We start from the raw sequence: 24,469 nt of genomic DNA, 5'->3' as shown, positions 1-24,469 counted from the left end.
GCGCATGTGCGGAGGGACACAGGCAGAGATAGAGTGAGCTCAGCCCCTATCATCCCCCTTCCCTAGTGGTCAGACCTGAGTCTTTCAGCTCTGCTTCTGAACCAAAATCAACAACAAAAAGAATTTTATTAACTAGCTCTGCACCTTAGCACTTTTACTGGCCTTTTAATTGATTTCAAAAATAAATCAATTGCTGGGGACTTTTCTCCTGAAATTCACGCTTGCTGTGTCCCAAACCTGAATGTTGTGAAATTTTTTCATTGGCCCTCAGAGAGAAAAACTCTGAAATATGGCCCATGCCTGAAGGTTGTACAAGGCTGTTTTACATGGTACGGACAGACTGCAACAACACTAGATTGAGAGGCTGCTCGTTACAGTGCAGCCAGTCAAACCTGAAAATTAATCACTGACCACACTCTCAGCCCAGGTCCTCAGGGCAGTCTCAACCTTGGTCCACCAGTTTAAACAGCTTTAATAACAGTTAGTTTCTCAGCAGGGTAAAGATTTTATTCGGTAAAAGCCTCTGCTGAGTCTGTCTCTGTTCCCAAGGCAATGACAAGCTCATTTACATTGGATGCCAGAACAGAAAACTCGACAGATTTCAGGTCGACAGTTCAGCTCCCACTGACTGCATGGCAACCAGCACGAGGAGCTGATGGGGTGCAGGCTGACAGGCAGCCAGCTCAGAGTCTCTGCCCAATCCAACATCACTCACACGCCAACACGGGCTCACTGCTCACGCTGGAGACAGCTGCAGCCACAAAAGGCAGTAGTCAGCAGTCACTGCCTTCCCAGACTCTCACTCCATGCACTGCACTTCCCTGTAGGTCAGACAGCTCTTCAAAGCAGAGACCAGACTCCAAACCAAAAGACAGGATGAAAAACCCTTCTCACTCCTGCCCCCAGCTAATAGAAAATGAAACCTGGGTCTTACCTTTTGCAGACTAGAAGAGTTCAGCTGAGTTTTATCAATTATTTTAACAGCAACCTGCAGCAACGAGAAAGATACTGTTAATTCCAAATTGGAGACTCCATCTTTCACACAATCCAGTTGGGAATTCCCCCAACTCTCTCTCAACACGCTTTGGAATCAACCCCATTCCACATTCCAATCAGGAATACAACCACCCTCTTTCACTCCAACCTGGATTCTCACCTTCCTACAATACTACTGGGAATTTCCACATCTGCTTCCAAAGCAAAGATCGGGAAAAGCCAACTTCACCCCACTGTCTCCAACAGGGATAAACTCTGCACCAACTCCCAGACCCTGACAACGTGACACCGACCCTCCTCCGTGACCGTCACAACCCAAGCCCGACCCTCACAACCCAACCCCAACAACACGACCCAGAATCTCCACCCCAACCCCCACAATACGACCGAAAACAACCTCCTCCAACAATCTAACCCAGAATGATCTCCGTGCACGCACACACCGGAGCCGCCCCCTCCCCCACACCCAGTCCAGAACCTCCTCTCCACCCCTTGACAATCCAATCAAGGACCTTCACTCCTTCCCACAGCTCTGACCAGGAACTCCTCCTTCCTCCCTAGTTTCCGACCAGGAATCTCAGGAAACCATCTCCTTCCTATACTCCAAATGGAATTCCTACTCCCTTCCACAATCCAGTTTGGAATCACCACATACTCCCAACACACTGATTGGGAACCCACTTCCTTCCATACTCTGGCTGGAATTTCCATCTTCTCATCAGGAATTTTCACTCTCTCTCCCTCTGACACTCTGGGCTGGAACCCTCCACCTCTCTGGGTGCTCTGATTGGAGATCAGCCCACAATCCTGATGATCCCCTGAAATCCCCTCTCATCTCAAATGTGCTGTTCAGAAACCCTCACGCTCACTTCCAACTTCCCAGTGTTTTGATCGGCAATTGGCTCCACATCCTGATCACAAACACCTCCGACTCTCCCATGACTCCACTCTGAAATGCATCTCTGTGCTCCTCCTCTCGATGCGCTGATGGGAAATCCTCATTGTTCCGATCGAGAATACCCTACAACATTCATCAACAACTCTTTCCTCATCCGAAATCAGATCTGGAACCACTTTTTCTCTCTTCCACACCCCCAAGGTGCTAACCATAAATCCCTCTACTCTTTCCCAGTATGCTACTTGGGAATTCCTTAACTGTCCCTTACTCTGAACTGAGATCCTCCCCCTCTCTCGCTCTCTGACTCCCTTCCTCTTCATTACAAGTGTTCCGAGCAGGAATCACTCCCGTTCCCTCCCAGAGCTCAGAAATGCAGTCCCCTCTGCAAGCACTCAGTAGAAAGCCAATGCTCTTCAATGTGTCATTGGAGGCAGTTTTCAGCTCAGCAGGAACAGTAACCCACAGGAATCAGCAGCAGGGGGTCAAGGAGGTACACTAGAGATCGACAAAAATATGTCTGCTTTTGGCGTATAATGTTCCTTAAATGGGTAGCAGCACTTGGAATAAATAGTGTTTACATACGTGCTGAATGAGCATTATAAATTACGGGAAAAAATGTTGTGTCATGTGTCTAAGGCACCTCTTCCAACTGCAATTCCTGGTGCATTCTGGATGGTATATGCTGCTTTTCTGAATCATCACTGACCCAGCCAATGTAATAACTCCAACCCAGGGGAAAGCCAGGAAGGAGCTGGGAGTGTGAGCAGAGCAAAAACCAGTCCACAACAATCTCCTTCCCACCCTCTTCACAACCATTGCAAGGGGTTTTTGACTTGTAGCTCTGAGGCCTAAGAAATGGAATATCAGAGACTGATGAGGGATAAATACTGGCCAGAGAATAATGGGCATGATCCATCCTTCTTGCAATACTGGCTCCAGAATTCTCAATCTTACAGGGCAAGTGGGGAACGATAACTTCAGCACCGGGAAGAAACCCACGCAGACACAGGAAGAATGCGCAAACATCGCACGGACAATCACCCAAGCATGGATTCGAACCCAGGTCCCTGGTGCTGTTAGGCAGCAGTGCTAACCACTGAGCCATCCCACCAAGGAGAGAGGGAGAGGCTGGAGTGACAGATAAAGAGATGGCAAGGCTAAGGGGAGGGGAAGACAGGGTCAGAGCGCGGGCAAGAGCAGGGGTAGGAGACACCAAAAGTGAAAGAGAACGGGGAAAGGGAGAGGGGCACTGGCCTGGGGGATTTGCACTACGGCAGGACATAGAGGTATGTCTTGTCACTTACCTCCTTGCCAGTGAGAACGTGTCGTGCCAGCTTGACCTTGGCAAAATTGCCTTTGCCAATAGTTTTGAGCAGCCGGTAGTTCCCAATGTGCGGAGTATCCTCTGTGGTGGTGGCAATGGAGTTGCGACATCGCGGCATGCTGGACCTGCTGCTCGACTTTGACTGGAGCGGAGGGTCTGGGTGACCCCCTGTGTGCTGCAGAAAACATAAGGCAACACAGTAAAAACCAAAACAGGAACACATGGGGGAAAACAGGGATCTTACCGTGGCTACAAAGCAACTGAGCACAGTAGTGTTCTCAGGATAAACAGAGAGCCTCTGCTCAAGATAAAGTAAGTATAAGCTTCTTAATAAAAATTGGGGAACCGTCTGAGTGCAGGGTGACAGATAAGGAAAAGAATGGACTCTATCTCCTGGGAGTAATTTCTAAACTTGAACTTTAGATTATTAATTTCTAACTGGAAAGGCTGTTGAAGAAGCCAGGACACGGCTGGAGGTATCAAGGGGAAGTTAGATAGGCGTATTGAGGGGCACGTGGTGGTGGTACAGAATTACTATTAGCTAGCTGATCAAATAGCATAACAGGTTCAAAGGGTTAAATGGCCGCCTCCTGTTCCGGTCTAAAAGTTCCAGGAGGGCTGAATGGTCTCCTGCTGTCTAGTGCAAAGGGATCAAGGAACTAAGTGGCCTCCTCCTGTTCCTACCTAACAGGCTTGAGGGGCTGAATGGCCATCCTATTTCCAGTGAAGACTCAGGGCAGTGGCACTGAGCAGGAAGGTGACGGGGGTCGCATCAGACATGGCCCTGTCTCAGTCATCACCTTACGCAGAGGTCGTCCGTGTGGGCCAAGATCCAGGGTACATGGTAAGGGCACAAGGTGAAATGCAGTGTAGGTTGGGGTGCAGGCTGAGGTACAGTGTGGGGTGGTGTGCGGCGCAGGGGTAGGGTGCAGGTTGAGGTACAGGGTGGGGTGAAAGATGGGGTGCAGACCAATGCAGTGTTGGGATGCCATACATAGTGGGGTGGGGTTGAGTCTGGGCTGGATTGCAGTGTGGGCTACAGAACAGTGTGGGAAGAGATGCAGGGCTGGACTGAAGTGCAGCGTTAGGGTGGGGTGCATTGCAGCGCTGGATAGCAGGTGTGGGGTGTGGTGCAGGCTGGGGTGCACAGCAGTGCAGGATGTGGCATGGTACTCCAAGAACTCATTATCTACGGAGGAAGCCTGGGGAAGGAAGATCAGCTGCCCACACTCTTAGTCTTGTCTCTTTGGCATAGCTGGTAAGTGGCATGGAGTAAAAATGACAGCTTACATCAGTCAATAAAACAACAGAAAACCCGGCCATAGTCTAAGAACCACTGTAAATATCAGCGGTACAACCCCACAAGCCAGACAGATGGTGGTGGTGAGCATTCCCAAAGCAACCAGACCAAACTTCTGATTAGTTCACAAGAAGTCGTACATCTCCTCCATCATGAAATTTAACAGCCTTTTTTAATAATTACCTTTTTCACTTTAACTGATTTTTAAAAAAATCACCCATCAAGGATTCACTTTGCCGTTCTTTTTCTCAATGGAAAGGAGTCTTGTGGGTAACTGTAGAATGCACATATCATAAAACTACAGGCCATAACACAGGACTTTCCAGCTAGTACACAATCTAATCCAAGACAGAGTTTACAGGGAATCTCTGACTAACGTAGCTCCAATCTCTCTTCCTGTCTCAGCCACTGCCAGCTCTTTGCAAGATCTGCCCAGTTGAATCACTCCCCCGCCCCAGCTCAACACCCCACAACCCCGATAATTTCTCCTCTTTAAAGACGCTCCAGCTACCATCTCTGGTGTCCTCACACCCCAACAATTGTAATGGCTCAAGAGGTGGCTTCATTCCCCAAGGCAATTAGGGATCTGCAATAAATTCTTGTCAGCGACACTCACATCCATGAATGAATTTTTTTTTTAAAAAGTCCCACAGTCACTACTTAAACTTGCCCTACATTCTAACAGAGACTATATTTCCACAACATTTCACAGGTAGTCAAGGCCCTCTGGGACGTTCTGAGCAATGGTGCTCACACAGGGAATTGCAAATTCACTATGAAGCCCCCAACAGCATGTGATCAAACAGACTGCCATCTTTCACACTGTCTAGTGTCAAAAGGTGCAGGCGAAGTCTTGGGTCCAGTTATATCTGTGGGTTAATCCCTGGAGGAGGGAGGGGGGGAGGGGCCATGTTCACTCACAATGCCTACTAGGAGAGAGATAACTCCACCTGGGTAGGCTCTGTCCACAACCAGTCCATCTCTCTGAGCTTACGGAACAATCTCTTATTCCAAAATGAAAGGCCGAGTGAAGAAAATGGATGATCTGGGCCTTTCCGAGAGAGGCAGGATCTCTATTGATCATGTACACAAGGTAATGTGACTTCCTTTCTGCTCATTTAAAACACATCACATCAATGCCCACTGTAATCAATTATATGAAGGATGTTCAAGTTCTCACCAGAGAGAAAGTGAATAGATAGCACCCACCAAACTCCCAGGCGACAGCACAGAGGGAACTTGCAGCTTCAAAGCACAGAAATAAAAGCTACTTCTGCCTCCAGGCTGCGAGTCTTTAAAAAATACATCAGCTGAATTGGTGAAAGACTCAACTGAAGAAGTGCGGAGGTGCAGGCTCAGACTGGTGATGATGATGTTCATTAGTTGGGCTGCTCGTGTTGAGCGATTGGACAATCTGAGCCTGGGTTTATTCAAATATTCAGACCCAGCTGAGAGAACAACACTTGCACATCCCTGCAACAGAGAACTCTTCAAAACCCTTCTGAACTCTGTGAAAAGCCCATTATGTGCCCCAGTTAAGGTCCTGTACCACAAGTCGGTCAGTGCCCAGTTTCACCTCCCTCCCCTACCCCAAGATTGTTAGAAACAGGGTCTCTTTTCCAATGTGACAGTGGGGACAGTATGGCACATTCCCTAGGGAAAGGCTGGGTATGGCACTGAGCTGCTTCAGGCACAGCATTGCACTGCACCCACTCACCTAGGATTGTACCAAGCTCACTGTTGGAGAGAAGTGCTGACAGGCATGGAGCACCCTCAGACAGCTCTGGTCACCTAGCTTTAAAACAGCGAGTTATGCCTGTACACATTTCCTCTCAGGCAAGTCACACCTATTACTGTACACCTCAAGGGGAAAGAGGGGGTCAGGGGGAAACCTTTCCCTTATTCTACCCTCAGGTCCTGCATTTAATCATTTCCCTCTGAACGCCAATTTACTCTGCGGGCAAGTAGGAGGAGAAATCAAAGGATTCATTGTTTTGCCCAGGCCAGGACTTCCCTCAGGGGAACAAAGCCCCAGTACACAGTGTATTATGGTTGGAGCGGAGCCAGTGCCCAAGCACCATGCTTCAGAATGTTAACTTAGAACAAACAGGCACTGGCTGTGTGAGCTGCTTAGCTTAACCCTTTAATGCCCTAGTCAGTTCTCCACGTACCCTTCTTCTTGCTTCCCCAGGGTTAGGAGAAGCCTAATATTGCTCACCCGGCCTACCACAGCAGAGACATTATACAAAGGATTTTTACAGCTGTGATTTGCCCCAACCCATTGCACATCGAGTTCTCAACCTCTGACACTGGATTGCTCACTGAGCTGTGCCAACAACCTCACTAATCTTCCCCCATCCCAAACACAGCTGTGTTCCTAATACAAGGAGCCTGTCTTTAGGAGGTAACTTCACAGGGCCTCTTCAGGAACTTTCCTGGCTCAATGTATAAAACAGCATTCCCACCCTTCTCAGCCAGAGTCAGCGCCAAAGGAGCATGGCCCAGCTGGAGGATCAGCGCCGCACTACTGATCTTGCCATCCGAAGTACTTTGGAGTGAACCACCTTAGACATCATCACATACCCAAGACAAGACAGGTCTGGATACCCCCTGGGTAATATTCTTCATGTTCAAATGCTGAGCCATGCAGGTTCTGTCCTTTAGTTTGTGTGCCAGCTCATCACAAGGGTGCACCAGATGGACTCATGGCCACCCCCATGCAAACAGGGGTTTATAATTAGCTTTAATGATAGTCTGGACTCAAAGGGAATAAATGATAAAGCTGACCATCAAAAAACATCCAGCAAGAGCCAACATCTAGCATTCAGATTTGCATGTTTATAACCCTCCACATGATGATCACTGTGTTTGAGGTAATTATCTTTCACTGGACGTCAGGGAACAGGCTTTCAATCAGTTAGACTGACAGAAGGACAAAGTGATTGCAGATTAGGTGGACTGGACGATGGGGAGGAGGCAAGACCATGGATAGGAGACGGCAAGAGAGCAGGCAAGGAGCGGGTAGAGAAAGCAAGAGGTGGGATGGGGAGAAGAGGGACAGGAATGGAGGTAGAGAGGGGGAGAGGGGGGGAGGGAGAGGATGAAGGTATTGGGGGGGAAGAGGAGAAGAGGGAAAGGGGAGGAGACAGTGTGTGGAAACGGGAAGGAATGGAGCGGAAAGAGGGGGAAGAGAAAAACTGGAATCACTTGTACAGGAAGTGATTGCTGGATCTTCTGAAATAATTGTCTGATGGGACAGAATCAATGTGAATTAAAGAAGTGGAAATTACACTTGACAAAGCTAACAGTTTTGTTTAGGAGATAGTAGCAACAGCCGATGCTGGCGAATCTGAGACAACAAGGTGTAGAGCTGGATGAACACAGCAGGCCAAGCAGCATCAGAGGAGCAGGAAAGCTGACGTTTCGGGTCTAGACCCTTCTTCAGAAAAGGGTCTTGACCCAAAACATCAGCTTTCCTGTTCCTCTGATGCTGCTTGGTCTGCTGTGTTCATCCAGCTCTACACCTTGTTGTCTCAGTTTTGTTTAGGATGTAACTTGCAGAGACAATAAAGGGGAAAACCAGTGAATTTAATGTAATTGGAATTTCTGAAGACTTTTTCAAAAGTCGCAGGCAGGAGGGCCACAAGCAGAATCTGGGCACACGGGATTAGGGTAGAATACTAGTGTGGTGTGAGGATTAGCTACCAGGCAGAAAGCAGAGAGTGGGAATAAATGAGTCACTCTCAGGATGACAGACTATAACTCATGGGGTCATAAGGATCTGTCTTTAGTCCTCAGCTCACAATAGATATCAATGATTTGAATAAGGAGCCAACTGCATTATACCCTAAGGTTTCAGATAACACAAAACACAAGGGAATGAGAATTGCAAGGAGAATGAAAATTGGGCTTCCAGGGGATTTAGACAGGCTGTGTCAGAGTAGATGGCAGGTACAATACAATGAGGAAAAAGTGTGAGCTGCACAATACTTCTGAACAATTTCAACATTTAACAGGGACCTGGATAACTATATCAGCAGGAAGGATTTAGAGGAACATGGGTCAAATGCCGGCAACCAGGACTAGATTAATTTAGAATATCTGGTCAGCATGGACAAGTTGGACCGAAGGTTTGGTTTCTGTGCTGCACATCTCTACAATTCTAACAAAGACTGAGTTGTCCTTGGATAGGTGTTACTGAATACTGTGGGTGCCAGGAAATTAGGCAGACAAATGGTCTGTGGGCAAATATCACAAGAGGATTTGGGTACAGGAATCAGGTGCATTGTTTCAATTACATACAACACTAGTGTGGGGGAAGGCAAGAGAGAGGGAGCAGCACGTGGCCAAAGGAGATGTTAGAGGGACATGAAGGGAATAAGAAGGAAGGCAGTTGAGAATGGGTTAGCGCAGCAACAGCACATTTTGAAAGTGTAGTCATCTGTCTACATTTTCGCAACAGATGGCCAGATCATGATTCCTTAAAATTATTTTTTTACTGCTGAGAATGAGGTGTGAGGTTTAAAATAAATTATCTCCTCACAAAGGTACAGGCAGACGAAGAGCTTCCCCCACTCTACCCATAATGAAATTGTGGATCAGACAAATTAACACCCCACCACATCCACAGTAAAACTGTGTTCAGGCAAATACACCCCCCCTCTAACAATGAAATGATAAAATGTTACCCCCGCTCAATTTCATTCAGTGTGCCAGGTGGGAGGGGGCATGCAGGCACAAGTTGGGGGAGCACGAGCTGTGTGCTGAGCAAGCATCTCTGTCTCTCACACACACAAACAGACCAGTAAACAGCTTGTATCTGATCCATTAATATCAAAGTGTGGAGCTGGATGAACACAGCAGGCCAAGCAGCATCTTAGGAGCTTCTAAGATGCTGCTTGGCCTGCTGTGTTCATCCAGCTCACACTTTGTTATCTCAGATTCTCCAGCATCTGCAGTTCCCGTTATCACTGTATCTGATCCATTTCCTGTTTACAAATCCTCCCTTCCTTTGCCTCTGCTTGTGTATCAACTCTCTTTGTAAATGGTCGTGCCGGAGTTTAAAATGGGCACTGGTCAATTTAATCTACCTCCAAATTACATTAGGCAGGTCTTCATTCCCAGACAAGCAAAATTACATCCGGAAATGTTACAGCTAGAATAAGGCTAAAGCTAGAATGCACAATTTTAAAATAGGACTTCCCCATTGCTCCCTAAGCTTGAGGCCACCTGGATCACAGTTGGTCTGTCTCCCTATGGGTTAGTATGCACAGGCACTCTGGTTCAATAAAAGCTTCTTACCCCACTAAGTTCATGAGCAATTTGCAAATTCTCAACCAGGAATATACTCCAAACATCTGAGTCAAGCAGGGCTGGTGCAGGATGTGAAAGCACAAGGCCACAATAGCCAGATCCTGATGTGAGTACACAGTTCATTTCTTCTCTCAGCTGCAGCCTGACAACAGCTTTTCCCAAAGTGGCAACTCACAAGCTGAAACTTGGGTGTCCTGAGTTCAGAGACAGCAATGGCCACCGTAGACTTTGACTGAGCTGCAGCAGCTGTAGTCCCTCTGTAACAGTCCCTACCCCTTCCAAAAACCACACTCCCAACTCTCTCAGAAGGCATATGACAATTTTCAAACCTTGGAAAGGGGTCACAATGGGGTTGAAATGTGATGAACCTACATTTAGAGAAGGATGCTGTTGCACAGGAAACAGTCCAGCAAAGGTTCACTAAGATGGTCCCAGGGATGAATCCAGCTTATGTTCTAAAGAAGGGTCACTGGACTGGAACTGTTAACAGTTTTCACTCCACAGATGCTGCCAGAGCTGCTGAGCTTCTCCATCAATTTCTGTTTTTGTCCCAGGAACCCTTCCCTCTTGCAGGACCTTATCAAATGCCTTTTGTAAATCCAGGTAGACTCCAGTTTGAGATTTCCTCACATCGACATTACTAGATACATCCTCCAAACTTTCCAGTCAACTTGTCAAACTGGATTTCTCTTTAGTGAAAGCCTATTAACTTGTTCTTATCATACTGTGCTTTTCTAAATGCATTTTTAACACTTGCTCAACAACATATTCTAGCATTTTCAACAACTGGTGTTAGGCTCACTGATCCACAGCACCCCATTCTCTATCTCTCCGTCCTTTCTTGAAAGGCAGCACTACATTTGCAATTTCCAATCTAACAGGACCATTCATCCAGCATATCACCATCTCTGCAGCGACCTCTTTTAGGACCATAGTACAGGCCATTGGGTCCTGAGATTAATTAATTTTAAATTTCTCACTTTTTAACTCCTAGGTTATTGTTCATTTCTGGCATGAACTTGTGTCTTTTGCTGTGAAGGCAGACAGAATATACTTCTTCAACATCTCGGCCATTTACTCATTCCCCACAATAATCTATGCTGCCTTGGTTTCCAAGGAACCAATGTTTATTTTTAGCTACCCTTCCTGCTATATACTTCTGAAACCTCTTACAACCTGTTCTTATATTTGTTGCTAGTTCACTCTTATATTCCACCTTCTCTCTTTTTTTTAAAAAGTCAACTTTATGGTAGCTCTTGGGGAGAGAGATAGTAGGAACTGCAGATGCTGGAAAATCCGAGATAACAAGCTGGATGAACGCAGCAGGCCAAGCAGCATCAGGAGCAGGAAAGCTGGCATTTCAGGCCTAGGCCACTGGTTTCTAAAATGCTCCCAGCTCTCAGACCCGTTATTAGCTTTTTATAAAAGACTTCATGGCGTGGTCAAAGTCAGAGGCATACAGCACAGATAAAGACCCTTCGGTCCAACTTGACCATGCCAATCAGGCTTCCCAAACTAAATGGATCACATTTGCCTCCTTTTGGCCCATGTGCCTCTAAACCTGATGAGTCATTTAGACTCAAAATGCTAGCCTACTGTCTAACCTGCTGTGATCTCCAGCATTGTTGTTTTCAGTACAGATTCACATATCTGCAGTAATTTACTCCTGCCTCTAAGCCTTTCTTTTTCATGTACGTATCCAAATGTCTTTTAAATGTTATAACCAGACGTGCATCTACCAGTTCCTCTTGCAATTCATTCCGGATACGAACCGTGTGTGGGGGAAAGTTGCACTTAGGTCCCTTTTAAATCTTTCTCCTCTCACCCCAAAAATATGCCCTCTAGTTTTCAACTCCCATGGCCTAGGGATAAGATCTTTAGTATTCACCTTATCCAAGCCCTTCATGATTTTATAAATCTCCTCAACCTCCAATGCTCCGGTGAAAAAATTCAAAAGCTCTCAGTCAGAAAACCTGCTAGGTTCAAGTCCGGCATGCTCCAAAGGTGTCATTAACACACCTAAATAGGTTGATTCAATGTTTCTAAAGACATTTTCTTTTGATCCAATAGCATTCTTAATTTCCTGAGCGCCCTCCTTGCTGAGTTTTTGTGCTCATGGGCAGCCACTGCAGAGCAGGAGTCAGCCTGGAGGTGAGTTGTGGATAGTTTCACAGCAGGCTCACTGAATATCACTGCACTCAATGCTAATTCTAAGCCATTTCCAGACAGCCACAGGCACATGGTACAAAGCTGGCCAGCTTTGTACCATCTTGTGAAACCCATGATTATGTACATTAACTCAGTCTGTATTTCCTGCTAGGTTCGACCTTGCAGCTTTTATTTTCAAGCCTAGGAACGTGATACTGCTGTCGGAATACTAGTCACTTCCGTCTCTCAATTCAGCATACAGGACAATTGCTCAGCTGTGTCCCACACTGTTCAGTCTCTGAGCAGGAATCTAACACTGACTGGCCTAAAATAGAATTGTCCAATTTGTCCCAGGGCCTCACTCACTGATTCGCCTTGTTTCACAGTTTCAAGGACATGCCTCGAAGATCAAACAAGAAAATAAATACACTTTCAGCAACAGGGACTCACGTGAACAAATACAATGCAAAGCAAAAAAATCCTCAGTACCAGGAAAATCCCTCAAAAGGTTTCCAAATTCAACAGCGAGTAACTGGTTAGTTAAAGAGAGAACTACAAACCCTCAAATGAGTGGGAGGTCCAGTCTGCAAGACGACAGAGATTGAAGGTGACTGACAAAAGAAGCAAGGGTCATTGCAAAACCAGTGAGTGGTTCAGATTCGGGATGTACCACCCAAGAATGTGGTCAAAGTAGGTTCAGTCGTAGTTTCCAAAGCAGAAATGGATAATGACGTGCAGAAAAATTAAATGCAGGGCTACAGAAAAAAGGCAGGAATTGCAAGCAGCTGAGATGCTCTGGGGTAGGACCAGCATGAAAGAAACAGGCTGAATGGCCTCCATCTGTACTGTAGCCAAGGTATGACTCAAAGAAACTAACCAACAATGACCAAAATATGCACTGAAGGAGGCGCAAAAATCAGGTGGAGGAACGTGCCTAGGTGATCCTCCCATCCACAGCTCAGTGTAAGTTCTCTCAGCCCATAACACCTCTTCACTCCTCTGCTACCCGCTTCAAGCCCATCCCCACTCCTTAACACAACTCTTTCTACTAACCAACGACCAACTAAGGCCAGCAATTCTGTACAGCTATTCTCAGTCAGCTGGTGAACCCTTCCATCCTAGAACTTGCATTTATGGAGCTCAGAAGGCAAGTGCTAGAAAATTGAAGACACCATTCAGCCTGTCAAAGCCTACCTTGCCGTTCAAAATCAATTACATTCTCAGTTTCCAGTCTATGATACACCACAAACATCTCACTGTGGCAGAAAGTTAATATTTCTACTAACCTGTTAAATGCATTGATCACAAATGCTGATCAATTCTTGGTCCTACAATTCTGCAGTTACATTGTGGGCTAGCAATCACCTCAAGCCAATTCTAGAGTCAAGGGGAATATGGAAAGTAAGAAAAGAGAATGTTACTGCACTAACTCACCATGACCCCTTAGACAGCACGTTCCAAATCCATAACCACTTCCATCTAGAAGGACAAGGGCAGCAGATACGTGGAAACACCACCCCCTGCAAGTTCCTCTGTAGCTACTCACCATACTGCCTTGGAAACATATCGCTGTTCATTTACTGTCACTGGGTCAAAATCTTGGAACTCCTGCCCTAATGACATTGTGGGGGTCCCTACAGTACAAGGGCTGCAGTGGTTCGAGAAGGCAGTTCACTATCACTTTTTCAAGGGGCAATTAGGGATGGACAATGCTGGCCCAGCCAGCGATTCTCACAGCCCTTGAAATCATTTTAAAAATTCAAACACGTGAAATGTTGTTCTGCAGATATGTCCAAAACTGCTGTTGACAATGGGAGAAATATGAAACAAGAACAGAAATTGCTGAAAGCGCTCAGCAGGCCTGGCAGCATCTGGGGAGAGAATCATCGTAGAAGCCCAGTGTGGAACAGGCCTTTTGGCCCAACAAATCCGCACCAACCCTTGCAGCATCCCACCCAGACCCATCCCGTGATAACCCACCTAAGCTACACATCCCTGAACACTACGGGCAATTTAGCACGGCCAATCCACCTGGTCTGCATGTCTTTGGATTGTTGGAGGAATCCAGAGCACCCAGAGGAATCCCATGCAGACACAAGGAGAACGTACAAACTCCACAGAGACAGTTGTCCAAGGGTGGGATCAAACCCGGGTCCCTGGCACTGTAAGACAGCAGTGCCAGCCAATGAACCGCCGTGCCACCTAATGAGAGAAATCAGAGGTAACGTTTCGGGTCAAGAGACCCTTCCTCAGAACTGTAACCAATATATGATTCAAAGAAACCACCCAACAATGACCAATATATGCCCCGGAGTGGCAAATCAGGTGGGGGAATATGCCTAGGTGATCCTCCCCTCCAAAGCCAAGTTTAAGTTTTCACAAACCACAACATCTCTCCAGGAGGAGAGAAATGTCATTGACTGTTAGAAGTGAGCCCTAATTCAGAGAAAAGAATATCTCATCTCAGCCCCATCACTTGCATTACACACCTCAATAAAATGGGTGCTCCCAGATAACCTGAAGCACATTTCTATTGGGTTTGTTTTCAATCTAATGGCCATTCATTTAATAATTAGAAACCAGTACCTCTTGTCACAGCCCATCAATGCTCCTGCACTAGACCCAACACATGAGGGACAGTGTACATAAAGCAAAACTTGCACCCATTGTCCCTACTCAACATGTCTCCACTAAATCCATCATCCTTGCACATGAATTGTCTCCAGAAATATGCAGGACAGCAACAGAAGGGAGCCAGGCTTACTGAGTGATGACAAGTTGATGCCACGATTGAGGGCTGGGGCAAGAAGTCTAAAGTTCTACTGACACTTTGAAGGACATGTGAATTATTTGGGCTGTAGCACCCACTGGGTGACTTCTCATCGAACTGGTGGCCATCAGGAATTCACACCTTCAGCAGAGACAAGGTGGAGACAATTAGGGTGGCTCCAGAGAGCAAACAACCAAATGGGACAAAATCTGACCCACTCGGTCCAATCAACAGGCATATCCAAGTCATGTGCTGCTGCTGTTCGCAACTGACATCCTTTTCCCCTCACATTACCATATGGAGGAGACCTGTCCCTACCCTATCAACCCTTCCACTTACCCTCCCATCACTAGAGAACCCCTCCCCCAGCAACTCCTAGGACTACCCCAACCCCACAGACCCTTCCCCTTGAACTCCCAATATGTCCCCTATCATCTCTCAGGACTACCCCAGCCCACGGCCCTTCCCCTCTCACTCCCATTGTGAGGGGTCCTCTCCCTTACCATCTCTCGGGACTATTCCAATTGCACTGACCATAACCATCGTTCTGCCATTTTGAGGGCCCCTTTTCTCACATTTAGAAACCATGTCCACCTACAGTAGGCTGTGTCACTGTCAGCACTGCCTGCAGTTAAAGGCCAAACATTGCCTTTAACAATCTGGCAGGCGGTGTCGGGGACTGTGTTTCAAATCGTTGGTGGGGCTGTCAACACTGGTGATGAAATTGAGGGAGGGGAACCTGTTGCTGCGCCCCAACACAACCAAGCAGCTCCTCTGTCACAGTTCACATACAAAGACAGACACTGGGACAAGCTAACCGGATCCATACGGCAATAACAGCGCGGGAGGATAAAAGGCCAAGAGAGAAAAAGGAGGAAAGGAAGTGGAAAAATTCTCGGTGATAAAACCACAAAATCACTTCCTCGTCAACATTAAGTCTCAGCAAGGTTGACTGGCAAATTGGCAAAAGCCTGCCGGAGGAACCACTTTGTAAGAGTAAAGCCACTGTGTAATGATCTGGGAGAGAGGCCTTTCAAACACCAACAAGCCTTCCTAGCCCCTACCTTCATGTATGCGTGTCGGTCTCTTTTGCCGTCCGTGTGGGTTAGTTCTACGACTGAAAAAAGATCGGTGTTTACTCTTCAGGTGAAACAAGATGAAATCTCAGAGCTGCCCCACCCCAGTCAGTGGAATCAAAGAGGGTGAAGACTGCACTGCTGGCTGCTGCCTTGAGAAGGTGCGGCCTTTCAGTTAAATACTTCTCACAGGATTACACGTTAACGTTACGCGTCTACAGGTGCAGGAAGTACAAAAGGTCCAGAAACCAACTTGAAAGTTCCACTTCACCACCAGCAAATGCAATAGGGATCCGATTACCAGCAAATTGCTGAGGCTTTCACCATCATCATGAAAGGTGAGGCACAGTGCTCAGTTTCAAACTGCACAAATGCCTCTTAAAGGTTTATCATTTCCCATAGGGTCACAGGGGTCACGGCTCAAGCTCAGCATCTTGGCAACACAACAGCTTATAGCTCGAGAGATTGTGAGCAATGATAAGCTGTAAGCAGAGTGTACACTGGGTGTTACAAAGGTTGTAAAGCTCATCAGGAAGTGCCAAGAGTCGAACTTAGACCTGCCTGAGAGCAGAAGTTCAGGGGAAGTGGAGAATGCGTAACATTAACTCACACACTGCCTGACAAACAAGATTTCATTCTTGAGAACTTCAAACTGACTGAGCATCACATTTCATAATGGAGTGTGGTGGGAGAGTAGTGGAATGCGCTGCCAGCAGCATGAGTGAAGTCAGATACATTAATGACATTTACGCAACTTTTGGACAGGCACATGATCATAGTAAAACGTAGGGCATGCTGGCTAGTTTGATCTTAAGAGTAGGATACTAGGTCAGCACAACATTGTAGGCTAAAGGGCCTCTACTGTGCTGGTATGTTCTACAACTCATTGCATTTCAGAACTCAGTTGAGGCTGGCACTGCCTGTCCTGCACAATGAGAACGCACGTACACACTTTCAGAGGTTCAGAAGTTGAGGGGGGGTGGAACCACAAAGAGGGTCAGTCAATATGATTAGGAGTGAGGGGAGGACAGGGAGAGACGAAGAGGGAGAAGCAGCCAGGGCAGGAACAGCATGGTGCTGGGGAAATCAGGGCGATGTCACAGGTAGGGGGCAGCACTGGAGCAGGATAGTGGGGCAAGAGAGGTGAAGGACACAGGGCTTTGAGCTATGCCAGACAGATAAGAAGCCAGGCATTTCTTGAAACTACTCCAACACTTCAACATTGCATCAGTTTGTATTTTGCCAAAGAGACCACTTTTCACGGATGGTCATTAGCAAACTGTTTGACCAGGAATGGCAATCCTTTGCTTACATGCCCAGAGTGGCACAAATTGGGCATGGGAACATTTTCTTTCCTCTAAAGAACAACAGTGAGCACTCAGGAAAAGAATCTGGTTGGCTGCAAAATTCAGGGACAGCAAATAGTTGTGAAAGCTACTGTCCAAACATAGGTCTTTTCTTATTTTACCGTCAGAAATGCTCAGCTCCATTTTAGGCAGCCAGATACCAGCCACAAAGCAAGGATGGTGGTGGTCAGTGAGGTCGCTTGGGTTTATACGAGAGAGAGGTTAACTTCAAGGTGTGTCTTTTAATCATTCACCACATTCCTGAATCCTGTTACTGACCAAAGCTTCAGGTTAGACTGAAAGGGTGTGAGTCCGAAGTGGGGGTACCAGGTAGAAAGAAAGGGAAGGAGGGAGGAGATTGGGGTGGTGGCGGTGGAGGAGAGCGGGACAGAGAGAAGAGCTGGGTGGGGAGACTGAAGGAGGGAGGAGCAGGGAGACAGAGGCAGTGAGGGGTGGTGGGCGACACAGACAGGGCACCAAAGTGGGAGGGGGGGTGGGAAAGAGGGGGGTCAGAGGGCAGACAGAGAGAAAATATGGTCAGGGAAAGGGAGGGTGGGTGGCAGTGAGAGAAACAATGTAGCAGGGAGACAATGCCTGACTGAGTGAGTGACAGAAACAGAAACAGAAACAGTAAGACTTCCTATCAGCTGCTATTCAGAGGCCCCACCCTGCCTACACATGGAGGTCGGTCAAGGGAGAATCAGTGACCTTATAATGCCCTTTTAATCTGAATTATTTTGAGCTCCCGAAAGTGATTTGTATTTAAAGCACAGGCAGTAGCTTGGTGAGAAAGGGAATGGGAAATGGACAATGGGAATACAAAAAAGAAAACATTTGAAATTTTAACTTGAATGATGATAGCAAATAAAGAACATTCAGAACTGAATGTTACAGTCTTGAGTGAGTTGCCTGCAAGTCCTCAATACTGAATCTGGGCCTCATGAAGTCTCATGGCTTCAGGTTAAACACGGGCAAGGAAACCTCCTGCCGATTACCACATACCGTCCTCCCTCAGCTGATGAATCAGTACACCTCCATGTTGAGCATCATTTGGAAGAAGCACTAAGGATGGCAAGGGCACAAAACGTGTTCTGGGTAGGAATTTCAATATCCATCACCAAGAGTGGCTTGGCAGCACTAAATGATCGAGTTGGTCAGGTCCTAAAGGACATAGCTGCTAGAGTGGGTCTGCAGCAAGCGGTGAGGGAACCAACAAGAGGGAAAAATATACCCGACCTCATCCATTCAAATCTGCCAGCAGGTGTACTTGTCCGTGTCAGTATTAGTAACAGGGACAACCACAAAGTCCTTGTGGAGACAAAGTCCCACATCCACAATGCAGATAACCTCAACATGTTCTGTGGCACTGTCACTGTGCTAAATGGAACAGACTTCACACAGATCTAGCAACTAAAGACTGGGCATCCACGAGGCGCTGTGGGCCATCAACAGCAGAACTGTAGTCCAGCACAATCTGTAACCTCATGGGCTGGCACATCCCCTACCCAACCATTACCATCAAGCCACAGAATCAACTCTGGTTCAATGCAGAGTGCAGGTGGGCATACCAGGAGCAGCACCAGGTATACCGGAAGATGAGGTATCAAATTGGTGAAGCCACCAAACGGCATAAGCAGCAAATGATAGACAGAGCTATGCAATCCCATAGCCAACGGATCAGATCTAAGCTTTGCATCCTGCCACATCCAGTCATGAATGGTGGTGGACAATTAAACAACTCACTGGAGGAAGAAGCTCCACAAATATGCCCATCCTCAATGATCGAAGAGCCCAGCACATCAGTGCAAAGAGAGAAGGCTGAAGCTTTCACAACAATCTTCAGCCAGAAGTGCCATGTGGATGATCCACCTCGGTCTCTCCAGTTGTCCCCAGTACCGCAGATACCAGTCTTCAGCCAATTCAATTCACTCCACATGATATCAAGAAATGGCTAGAGACACTGGATACAGCAAAGGCTACGGGCCCTGACAACATTCCAGCAATGTGACTGGAGACTTGCTCCAGAACTTGTACATTAGGTGGGTTATAGGGGGTGGGTGCTCTGAGGGTCTGTGTGGACTTGTTGGGCCGAAGGGCCTGTTTCCACACTGTAGGGATTCTATTCAATGAGAACTTGTCGCTCCCTGAGCCAAGCTGTTCCAGTACAGTTACAACATTGGTATCTACCCGACAATGTGCAAAATCGCTCAAGTATGTCCTATACACAAAAAGCAGGAGAAATCCAGCCCGGCTAATTACCGCCCCATCAGTCTACTCTTGATCGTCAGTAAAGTGATGGAAGGTGTCAGTAACAGTGCTATCAAGCAGCAGCTACTCAGTAATAACCCGCTCAGTGATGCCCAGTTTGGGTTCCACCAGGGCTGCTCAGCTACTGACTTTATTACAGCCTCGGTTCAAACACTAACAAAAGAGCTGAATTCCAGAGGTGAGGTGAGAGTGACGGCCCTTGACAACAGGGTTGCATTCGACCAGTGTGGCACCAAGGAGCTCTAGCAAAGCTAGAATCAATGGGTATCAGGGGGCAAACGCTCTGGTGGTTGGAGTTATACCTGACACATGGGAAGATGGCTGTGGTTGTTGGGGGTCAGTCATCTCAGCTCTGGGACATCTCTGCAGGAGTTCCTCAGGGCAGTGTCCTTGGCTCAACCATCTTCAGCCCTTGATATTCCCTCCATCATAAGGTCAGAAGTGGAAAGGTTCACCAACGATTGCACAATGTTCAGCACCACTTGTGATTCCTCAGATACTGAAGCAGTTCAGGTTCAAATGCAACATCTGGGTAACACGCAGGCTTGGGCTAACAAGTAATATTTGTGTCACACAAATGCCAGGCAATGACCATCAAAAATAGGAAAGAATCTAACCACCAACCCTTGGCATTCGACAGGGTTATCATCACTGAATCCCCCAATATCAACATCCTGGGGGTTACCATTGACCAGAAACTCAACTGGACTCATTACATAAGCACAGAGGCTACAAGAGCAGGTCAGATGCTAGGATTACTAAGGAAAGTAAGTCACTTCCTGACACCTCAAAGCTTGTCCACCACCTACATGGTAAAGTCAGGAGTGTGAGGGAATACTCCCCACTTGCCTGGATGAGCACAGCCCCAACAACACTCAACAAGCTTAATGCCATCCAGGACAAAACAGCCCCTGCTTGACTGGCACTATATCCACAAACATTCACCCCTTCTACCATCAACACTCAGTAGCAGAAGTGTGTGGTATCTACAAGATACACTGCCAAAATTCACCAAAGATCCTCATATAGCACCTTCCAAACCCAAGACCACTCCCACGTAGAAGGGCAAGGGTAGCAGATACGAGAACAACACACCTTCAAGTTCCCCTCCAAGCCGCTCACCATCCTGACTCTGTTGCTGGGTCAACATCTTGGAATTAGCTCCCTCAAGGTCAATCCACACTAGGAGCACTGCAGTGGTTCAAGAAGGCAGCTCACCATCACCTTCTCAGGGACAGGCAATAAATGCTGGCCAGCCAGCAACATCAACATCCCACACATGAATAATAAAAATGAAAGATCCATGTTGTGGTAGTGACAATCAAGCTGATTGTTTCACTCCAGGGTTACATCCCAAATTAACCCAACCTTGGCCAAAGAAAAACCAAAAGAACTGCGGATGCTGTAAATCAGGAACAAATACAGGTCTGGCAGCATCTGTGACGAAAGGAATCAGAGTTAATATTTTTGGGTCTGGTGACCCTTCTTCAGCACTTCACCGGACCCAAAACACTAACTCCAACCTCGGCCACGACAGGAGCCACCAATTTCCTTCCAGCTGCTAACTTATCAGATAGCTCAGAACTGCACAACCCAAACGTCAGCTTTTGTGTTCCTGAGATGCTGCTTGGCCTGCTGTGTTCATCCAGCCTCACATTTCATTATCTTGGAATCTCCAGCATCTGCAGTTCCCATCATCTCTCTCTACTTTTATAGCCAGGATTTCCCAGGATAAGCACTCTCCAAACTACTGCATAGTGACACAGCCGCTCCAGACACACCCTTAAACCAAACTTAAGGTTGGAAACTCTCTTATCAAACATGAGAACCATTGAACAGTTGGAGGCAGTCATTTGGCTACGATTTCCACAAAACCAGTTCACCGGCTTCCACTTCATCTGCCCTAACCGTGCAAATCTTTCCTCCTTCCGATAATGATTCAATCTACTTTCAGAAGTCATTAGTTTGAAATCATAAGAGAGAGATGATTATGTGGCAAGGCAGTGAGAGATGGAGGACAAGGCAGGGTGTTCAAATCCTCTTTAACTCAACCGACCCAGTAGCTCAGAAATTCAATTTGCATCACTGAGCCACACAAGCTCCCAGGTCAGGACCTAGAACTGTGTCAGGTTAGATGATTTATATAAACAATTTGGATGAGACCATAACAGGTATGGTTTGTAAGTTTGTGGACGGCACCAAGACTGATGGTATAGGGGAGAGTGAAGAAGGTTATCTAAGGTTACAAAGAGACCTTGATCATTTGGGTCAATGCGCTGAGAAGTGGCACATGGTGTTTAATACAGATAAATGGTACGTTTTGCATTTTGGTAAAACAAACAAGGGCAGGACTTATATAAAAATGGTAGGGCCCCGGGTAGTGTTTCAGAATAGAGACATCTAGGGGCTCGGGTACATAATTCTTTGAAATTTGCATTACAAGTGGACAGAGTGGTTAAGGGGGCATTTACATGCTTGCCTTCATTGATCAGACCTTTGAGGATAGGAGTTGAGACATCACATTGAGGTTATAAAGGCCATTGATATTATTGAGATAGGCAGAAAAGCTTTACCAGCACGCTGCTAGGAATGGAGGGTTTGTGTTTTGGGGATAGGCTGGGACTTCTATCACTACAGCAGAGGACATTGAGGGGTGACTTTTGAGGTTTATAAAATTATGAGAGGGTTAGATCAGGAGAATGACAAGGATCTTTGCCTTAAGTTAGGGGAGTTCAAAACCAGGGGACATATTTATAAGGCAAGAGAAGGTTTTAAAAAGGACAAAAAGGGCAATTTTTTTTTTAAGCGTGCCTGTGCGCGCATGCGAGAAGAGCCGCCAGAGGAAATAGTGGATGCAGATACGGTTACAACATTTAAAGGACATCTGGGTGAGTACATGAATAGGAATGGTTTGGAGGGATATGGGCCAAACACAGGCAAGCGGGACTAGTTTAGTTGGCGAACATGGTTGGGATGGACTATTTAGTGCAAAGGTCTGTTTCCGTGCTGTATGACACCATGTCAGGGGATAACAGTCAGGAACATTACGTTGAACTTCTGTGTGCAGGTTGGAGAGGATCGTCCCAATCCCAACACCTGATCAGTACAAGATAATAAAGTGTGGGGCTGAATGAACACAGCAGGCCAAGCAGCATCTCAGGAGCACAAAAGTTGAGGTTTTAGGCCTAGGCCCTCCTTCAGAGAGGGGCATGGGGTGAGGGTTCTGGAATAAATAGGGAGAGAGGGGGAGGCGGACTGAAGATGCAGAGAAAAGAAGGTAGGTGGAAAGGAGAGTTTAGGTGGGGAGGTAGGGAGGGGATAGGTCAGTCCAGGGAAGACGGACAGGTCACGGAGGTGGGATGAGGTTAGTAGGTAGGAAATGGAGATGTGGCTCGAGGTGGGAGGAAGGAATGGGTGAGAGGAACAACAGGTGAGGGAGGCAGAGACAGGCTGGGCTGGTTTTGGGATGCAGTGGGGGGGAGGGGATGAGCTAGGCTGGTTGTGTGATGCCATGGGGGGAGGGGACGAACTGGGCTGGTTTTGGGATGCGGTGGGGGAAGGGGAGATTTTGAAGCTGAAGTCCACATTGATACCATTGAGCTGCAGGGTTCCCAAGCGGAATAGGAATTGCTGTTCCTGCAACCTGCGGGTGGCATCATTGTGGCACTGCAGGAGGCCCATGATGGACATGTCATCTGAAGATTGGGAGGGGGAGTGGAAATAGTTCGCGACTGGGAGGTGCAGTTGTTTATTGCGAACAGAGTGGAGGTGTTCTGCAAAGTGGTCCCCAAGCCTCCGCTTGGGTTCCCCAATGTAGAGGAAGCCACACCAGGTACAATGGATACAGTACACCACATTGGCAGATGTGGTGAACCTCTGCTTAATATGGAATGTCATCTTGGGGCCTGGGATAGGGGTGAGGGAGGTGGTGTGGGGGCAAGTGTAGCACTTCCTGCGGGTGCAGGGGAAGGTGCCGGGTGTGGTGGGGTTGGAGGGCAGTGTGGAGCAAACAAGGGAGTCACGGAGAGAGTGGTCTCTCCGGAAAGCAGACAAGGGTGGGGATGGAAACATGTCTTGGGTGGTGGGGTCGGATTGTAGATGGCGGAAGTGTCGGAGGATGATGCGTTGTATCCAGAGGTTGGTGGGGTGGTGTGAGAACACAATTGGGGATACTCTGGGGGCGGTTGTGGCGGGGGTGGGGTGTGAGGGATGTGTTGCGGGAAATGCGGGGGACGTGGTCAAGGTCGTTCTCGACCTCTGTGGGGGGGAAAGTTGCGGTCCTTGAAGAACTTGGACATCTGGGATGTGCGGGAGTGGAATGCCTCATCGTGGGAGCAGATGCGGCAGAGGCGGAGGAATTGGGAATAGGGGATGGAATTTTTGCAGGAGGGTGGGTGGGAGGAGGTGTATTCTAGGTAGCTGTGGGAGTCAGTGGGCTTGAAATGGACATCAGTTACAAGCTGGTTGCCTGAGATAGAGACTGAGGGGTCCAGGAAGGTGAGGGATGTGTTGGAGATGGCCCAGGTGATCTGAAGGTTGGGGTGGAAGGTGTTGGTGAAGTGGATGAACTGTTCGAGCTCCGACTGAACACCCAGTTCTACTCAGCTTTACTGGACACCAAAAATCGTAAGTAACACAAACTCACTGGCTCCTGACAGCCACAAGAGGATTCCTGCACCTCCCAAATCCCGAGCCTGTCCCTGCCCCTCCCCCATCATGCACCCGCCGCCATTGACCACGAGGACACGGCCAGTGACCCCACCAAAAACATCACATCCACCACCGCCGGGCACACCACTTCCGGGATCGCAGACGCGACCGCTGCTGCAGTCACCGCCTCCACTTCCAGTTACAACACCACACACACCACCCTCACTGCTGCTGCTGCCGCCCACCCCGCTCCTCCCACCACTGACGGAACCCCGCCCACGGCCAACGTCGACGGAAGCTCGCCCATGGCCGACGGAACCCCGCCCACGGCCGACAACCTCATCGCTCCGCCCACAACCTCCACAGCCAGCAACCCGAGA

General features: G+C 47.7%; 1 protein-coding gene across 9 annotated transcripts in view; it reads right to left on the bottom strand.

Annotated features, from left to right (window-relative positions):
• mark2b (MAP/microtubule affinity-regulating kinase 2b) overlaps positions 1-24,469 on the bottom strand; it is a 147,377-nt gene that overhangs the window by 75,090 nt on the left and 47,818 nt on the right. For 6 of the 9 annotated variants that reach the window (XM_059641673.1, XM_059641674.1, XM_059641670.1 and 3 more), the window contains 2 exons: positions 3,199-3,393; positions 935-988 (listed from right to left, as the gene is read on the bottom strand). In XM_059641673.1, coding sequence (XP_059497656.1) covers positions 935-988; positions 3,199-3,393 — 249 coding nt within the window. Of the gene's footprint in view, positions 1-934; positions 989-3,198; positions 3,394-5,698; positions 5,722-13,265; positions 13,289-15,813; positions 15,981-24,469 lie in introns of those variants that run through there. The other 3 variants (XM_059641671.1, XM_059641676.1, XM_059641677.1) reach the window with 3 other exon arrangements.

Source organism: Stegostoma tigrinum, chromosome 42 (assembly GCF_030684315.1).
Source record: "Stegostoma tigrinum isolate sSteTig4 chromosome 42, sSteTig4.hap1, whole genome shotgun sequence".
Classification (NCBI taxonomy): domain Eukaryota; kingdom Metazoa; phylum Chordata; class Chondrichthyes; order Orectolobiformes; family Stegostomatidae; genus Stegostoma; species Stegostoma tigrinum.
Note: the sequence above shows the minus strand (reverse complement) of the source record. Positions and strands in the feature narration are given on the sequence as shown.